Below are 6,800 nucleotides of genomic sequence, written 5' to 3'. Positions count from 1 at the left end.
TTCATACAAAGAGAGCTGAAGGTGCTTTACTGGACACTAAAACATAGAAATAAAATAAAGCAGGCTGTTTTCAAAGGCGACCCAGACCTGTAACAGCAAGAGGAGACTCAAACTATGGGCAAAGTCTTCAAAGCTGGCTTCAGATTTGATCAAAAGACTCTTTTATAGAGTTTATGTCCACTGTGGTCGTATGCAAATGCTTTGGGAGGAAATATGTCAATTTGCTTTTAAGGATGAACAACACTGCACGCAAATGAGCATGCAAAGCCAGCGCTGAGGTGAATACAACGCATGACAGAGGACACCAAACATGCAGTAAAATGGATCCTAATGTCTAGGATGTCACCAACGCTGTCACCATCAGGGTGAACGCTTGCTGGTGGTTTTCACAGCCTCGCAGTGGGAGCAGCAGCGACGAAAAAGCAGAAAAAGTTCTCGCTGAAATGACGCGATGAGCAAGCCGTGCAAACACAAACATTACAGGTGAAGCTTTTCTGGGAGAACAACTCAGAGCAAGTAAAGACAAAAGGGATTTAATTGTGTGCGCTCATCTCCTGACAGATAGTCACACCGAAGAGAATCAGAGTTCAAACCACAAGCAAATGTCAGGAAAATGCTCCGGAAAGATGAACACCACCTGCACAGCGACGAACACACACACACACACACACACACATACACACACCAGCTGGAAACAGAGTCGCTCGCTCTCACATGCAACACGTCAGAACAGTGGAAACCAGTGAGGCTGGTCACTGACGGTTACACCTCCTGCAGACGTAAAGCTCACACAACACACACAACACACACGCACACACACGCACACACACACACACACACACACACACACACACACACTGCTACACGTGTTGTCGATCAAAAACATGCTTCATCATGACAGAAGCTGAAAGGTCATGTCCAGTCATACCACACATGACATGTAAATGCTGGTCAGTAGTTTCAGGGCGACTGAACAACATTTGCTGTTACTTCACTGGGACATCTTCAGGTGGCAGGAGAAGGGAGGGCTTTGGGGTTTGCAGCTGAATTTGCATGCAACAATAATTCACGCCGCGCTGACACATATGCAGACTGCTCCCAATCCTCTGCCTTCAGTCTCCGGCTCAGCTGCATCATGGCTTTGTGTTTCATTCTGCTGGTTGCGTGTTGGCCGTTCACACCGAGCTGCAGCGCGACTTTACCCCAGTGGCTCCAGCACATCTCCACCAGCCTCTTCAACTTGTCCGGAGACATCGTGCTCGGAGGGCTTTTCCCCATCAACCAGCTCACCAGCAACCTGAGCCTGAGGAGGGAGCCCGACAACGTCAGCTGTGAAAGGTAAGGGGTTGAGAAAGTTTTGGGATTCTGCCCCATATGTGTGCTTCTCCTGACTAACCAGGGTTCCACTTTGGGGTTTTTTCTCTCCCAGTATAAATGAATACGGACTGGGCCTCGCTATCGTCATGAAATACGCTGTGGATGAGATCAACGCCAACCAGATTCTGCTCCCCGGCATCAAGTTAGGTTATGAGATTTACGACACGTGCAGACAATCTGCCGTCGTGGTGAAGCCGACGATCTCCTTCCTCACTGCGAAGTCCACCAAAGCGCTGTCTGTGGAGTGCAACTACACCGACTATGAGACCAGCGTGCCCGTCGTCATCGGGCCTTACAGCTCAGAAATGGTGTCGATCATCGGGAAGCTGCTGGGATTCTTCCTGATGCCACAGGTTTGGTCTCAAGTTCACCTGCTTGTCTGTGGCGTACGTTCTCTTAGAGAGCAGACTGGACATCATGTATGAACAAAAGTGAACGTTTGTGTCCTGTGTTAAAGAAAACTAACTGCTGTTTAACTGTTTGTTTTCTGAATGTCTACTGTTGTGCCTCAGAGCAGGGTCTAGTACATCTACATCAGTGATGAGAGAGGCTTAATAAAGCCATTGTTCTCTCTTCAGATCAGCTACGGCGCCACCAGTGACAAGTTCACCGACCACCTCCTCTACCCGTCCTTCTTCCGCACGGTGCCCACTGACAAATGGCAGGTGGATGTCATGGCCCTCCTGATGAAGGAGTTTGACTGGAACTGGGTGGCGGTGGTGGGCAGTGAGGAGGAATACGGACAACAAGGCGTGCAGCAGTTTTCCAAAGTGGCAGAAAAGATGTCGGTGTGTGTGGCCTATCAGGGCCTGATCCCGGTTTACACCGACCCCGAGCCGGCGGTTAAAACAATCATCAGCAACATCATAGCCACCAACGTCGGTGTGGTCGTGGTGTTTTCTCTCCCAGAGCAGGCTGAGGTCTTCTTTAAAGAGGTTAGTGGAGCCACTTTGACTTTGTATTACCTATTATCAGTGGACAGATTAATTCAGCAGCTGTCGTCCAATCCAATCTATTCCAGGTGATCCGCAGGAATGTCACAGGTGTTTGGATCGCCAGCTCAAGTTGGGCCATCCACAGCCGACTGGTCTCCCTCCCCAACATCCAAGCGGTTGGCACAATCATTGCATTCATTGACAAGACCCAGACGCTGGATCTGCTCGCTCCCTACACACAGGAGCTCCTCCTGAAGCTGAGCCAGGAGAGGGCGAGCACGCCGCCGCCAGCCTCAAGCCCCGGCAATCCTGACAATCCCTGTCCACAGTGCTGGAACCTGTCGCCTGCTAACATCAGCTTGGTGACGGACCCTGCAGTGCAGCGCACAGCGTTCGGTGTGTACGCTGCCGTCTACAGTGCAGCTCAGGCACTGCACAACCTGCTGGAGTGCAGCTCAGCTGCATGTAAGTGGGACCCAGAAACCAAAATCTATCCCTGGAAGGTGATTTTCTTTATTTGTCTGGTGTTTGTGTGACTGTACATGAATCAAGTCTTTTTTTATTTTTATTTTTTAGAAACACTGAAATTAAGTAACGAACAAAATCTTGTTTTGCAGCTGCTGGAGGTTTTAAGGAATACGTCTGTTGACATAAATGGCAAACAGTTAGTGTTTGACAGTAACGGCAACCCAAACATCGGTTATGATTTGATCGAGTGGGAGTGGAAGCCCTCAGGTGTGGACTTCAGCATCGTTGGAAGCTTTTATGAACAACTGTCCATCAACAAGTCGCTCTTTAAATGGCACACTGCAGAGGTAACGTCACCAAACCACGACAAGAACAACGTCAGCTCTGTCACCAGCTTCAGGCTGAATGTGATCCAGTTTGGGTTCCTGTTTTGCAGGTTCCTCAGTCCACCTGCTCAGGTGCATGTGGGGCCGGCCAGGTCCGCAGAGTCAAAGGTTTCCATTCCTGCTGCTTTGATTGTATCGACTGTTTGCCAGGAAGCTACCAGGCTGCTGAGGGTAATGTGGCTGTTATGACCCAACAGAAGAGAGCGACAGTTTGAGAAATATGCTGATTTGCTTTCTAAAAATCCACTGAATTCACACGTCTAATGTAGAATAATGTTAAAAACATGTAACTCTGAATAACCACAACATCTCTAAAATACTAATACTGCAAATTATACTAATTTCACAGATATTCTCCTTTTGTTTAGTAGATAAAGTTCAAATAGATAAGTTCAAATTTAATTCTGTAAATAAAGTTCTTTAATTAGATATAATTAGTATCAATTAATGGAAAAATAAGTGTTGGTTCTTTAATTCTATATAGATTTGTTTGTTAAATGACAGATGTCTTGCAAAACCACCAAAGTTTCAAGCCTATATTTTGATAAGTTGTCTCTTATTTTGAAAATGTTTTCACCTTTTTCTAGCTATATATGTGTCGATGTGTATCTCTATATTACCATATAAAATATACACAAAAATACGCATGTCTCATGTAACGTTAAGGCTAAAAGATATTAATTATGGAAAATTACTGCATTTTTCTTGGATTGTTTTGCGTTTACAGTATTTATTGTGGCCCAGCTGTAGGAATATTACTGTTGTGTTGTTGTTGGTTTTGTTTTGCCTTCAGCTGGTTCCCCAGTCAGAGGGAAGCAGGGAGACGGTCTACGATCCACCTGCCAGCACCGCTAAAGCTCACTAATTGATATGTTACAGGTGTTTTTTGTTTAATTTGTGAAAGAAGCAAAATGTGAACATGACCTTAAGCAGTTTTGCAGGGACCATGTGTGGACCTCTTTATTGGCCACGCAGCAACGACCAACAGTCTTATTATCATCATGACGTTGCCAGGCAACCGGCAAAGACTCGAGGAAGTCACTGCATGCAGCCAAGAAATAATCCCACACAAAGACCCTCTTAAAACCCGACTTGATGTTGTTTAGAGGTGCTCTTGGCGATATTGTTACCTTCAGAGAGGGCCAGGCCGCCTGTTCCTCCTGCTGCCAGTCTCCAGACTCAGGAGGGCTAACCAGCTCCAGGTTTAATCCACAGACCAGGGAGTGCTATTGATTTTCTCATCTCACCCTCTGCAAGAGAGCATAAAAGCACATCTCCCTGATGCAATCAAAGCATGCATAACGTGCAGCCATGGTCTGATTTGATTTCTAAATGACGGGCTTGTTAATCAGATCAAACTTCCTGTTGTGCTTTCTGCTCATAGAGGACATCCAGTGCACCAAGTGTCCTGAGCGTCAGTGGTCCCTGATCCGCAGCACCAACTGCACTGAGCCCACCTTCGACGTCTTGTCCTGGGACACGCCTGAGGCCCTACAAATGGTTCTGATCGGGGTGGGCCTGCAGGTGTGTCAGGCGTCGGTGGGCGTCGTGTTCTTGATGCACCGAGGGACGCCGCTGGTGAAGGCCTCGGGGGGACCCCTGAGCTTTGTGGCTCTGCTCAGCCTGATGGGAGCCTGCTTCAGTCTGCTGCTCTTCCTGGGGCAGCCGGGAGACGTGGTGTGTCGTCTCCAGCTGCCCTTCACCTCCATGTTCCAAACCGTCGCCCTCTCAGTCATCATGGCTATCTCGCTGCAGGTGAGGAACAGCAGATTGAACATCGCTGTACTGTAGGACGAAGTAAAGATTTTAACCAGGCTTCTGTTCACACAGATTTTCTACGTGACAGAGTTCCCAGAGATGGCCGCCTCTCACCTGCACATACTGAGAGGTCCTGGGAGCTGGCTGTTTGTGCTCGTCTGCTGCGCCGTGCAGGCCGGCCTCTGTGGATGGTTCGTCCAGGAAGGTCCAACACTGTCTGAACACGTGGCAGATATGACCATAGACTTCGTGAGGGCGTTCTTGTCCTGTCCAGTGCTGCCTTTGTCTGGATTTGCCCTCATGCAAGGCTTCAACGGTGCGATGGCCCTCGTGTCATTCATGTGCACCTTCATGGCAGTGAAGCCTCTCCATCAGTACAACCTGGCCAGGGACATCACCTTCTCCACCCTCATCTACTGTGTGACCTGGGTCATCTTTATTCCAATCTACATCGGCTTGAACACCAAGAACAGGTCGATCGTCCATGTTTACTTCACCCTGGTGAGCGACTTCGGGCTCATGGCGGCCTACTACCTGCCAAAATGCTACCTGCTGTTGAGGAAGCCTGAGCTGAACACACCAGAGCACTTCTGCACCTTCCTGGAGGGCGTCCCACCGACACAGGCTCAGGAGGAGCCACAGCCACAGCCAGAGAAATGAACGGGACTCCTACAACACGACGTTATGAATAAAACCAGAACTGCAGACTTGCATGCGTTTCTATGTGCAGCTGTATATGAATGAAAACTTGTTTATTTTAGGCCTACAGCCAATAAAACGTGTATTATATCAGGCGACAATACTTGGCTGAATGAATCATGTAAAAAACAAACTCATACATGAAGTCTAGAAATAATATATGATGTAAAATGACCTGATGGTAGTTTAGTTGGTATTTGTCGTTGAATTTCTGTTTGTATGTTGTTGATATGAATGTTCCTAACAACTGCTTCGACTGAATATCAAGCATGGTGGAATAAAACCGACTATAAGATGCGTTTTCTTTGAATTTAATTTCTCCTAGAATCAGTAGAAGCAGCGAGAAGCTGGTGATTGTGTCTAAGAAGGTTCCTGAGTAGGAGCAGAAGTATTCGCTCACCCCGACCGGGTTTAGCTGCATCATCGACGGAGCAGCACACATAAAACAACAGCATTACACAAACAATGTGAAGCATGTTGGAAGCATGAGGAGAGATCAGAGGAATGAAGCTGACACATCCACACCTGATGTCCTCAGACTGCATTCAGAGTGACACCGACCAAACCCACATGACTCAGCGATCACCAGCCATGTGCTCGTGGTCACTGCAAGAGCGTCATCGCACAAAAATGCAAAAGTTATCGTGGAAATAAGACAGGCAGAATAGAAATGTACACCAGTTATTATTATTTATTGATATATAAGTTCCACCATTTAGTCGTGTTATTATTTATTTATGTAGACTTCAGAGTTGCTGGTAGGTTTATGAACAACTGTCCATCAACAAGTTGCTCTTTATAAACTGCAAAAAAATCAGTTGCAGAAATGATACGGACATGATTTCATCGCTCTGTGATCAAATCTGTACAGACAGTGTCTTATAGAGTGATATCATTCATCTATCTGTACTTACAGCTGAAACCAGACGTTTACTGTACAAAGAGACATAAAACCTTTTATTCTCACCATCTGACATTAAATCAGACTAAACGTTTCCTGTTTCAGCTCAGTCAGGATCACCAGCATTAGTTCTATCTGATAAACACCAGAATAATGAGAGAGAGAATGTTTATGACTTTCTTCAGAGTCAGAAGTTTACATCCACTAAGATCATTCAGACTGTTTGGGAAAGCCCAGATGATGATGTCATGGCTTTGGAAGCTTCTGATTGGTTAA

The 6,800-nt window shown here is 46.8% G+C and overlaps 1 protein-coding gene across 1 annotated transcript; it reads left to right on the top strand.

Annotated features, from left to right (window-relative positions):
* The first annotated feature begins 1,135 nt into the window (after positions 1-1,135).
* Positions 1,136-5,918, top strand: tas1r3 (taste receptor, type 1, member 3). Its single transcript, XM_008289748.1, has 8 exons — positions 1,136-1,338; positions 1,430-1,730; positions 1,956-2,312; positions 2,399-2,815; positions 2,930-3,127; positions 3,217-3,337; positions 4,551-4,921; positions 4,997-5,918. The coding sequence occupies exons 1-8, from the start codon at positions 1,136-1,138 to the stop codon at positions 5,582-5,584; spliced, it is 2,556 nt and encodes an 851-aa protein (XP_008287970.1). The 3' UTR covers positions 5,585-5,918.
* The last annotated feature ends 882 nt before the right edge of the window (positions 5,919-6,800 follow it).

Source organism: Stegastes partitus, unplaced genomic scaffold (genome assembly GCF_000690725.1).
Source record: "Stegastes partitus isolate 25-593 unplaced genomic scaffold, Stegastes_partitus-1.0.2 Scaffold14, whole genome shotgun sequence".
Taxonomy (NCBI): domain Eukaryota; kingdom Metazoa; phylum Chordata; class Actinopteri; family Pomacentridae; genus Stegastes; species Stegastes partitus.
Note: the sequence above shows the minus strand (reverse complement) of the source record. Positions and strands in the feature narration are given on the sequence as shown.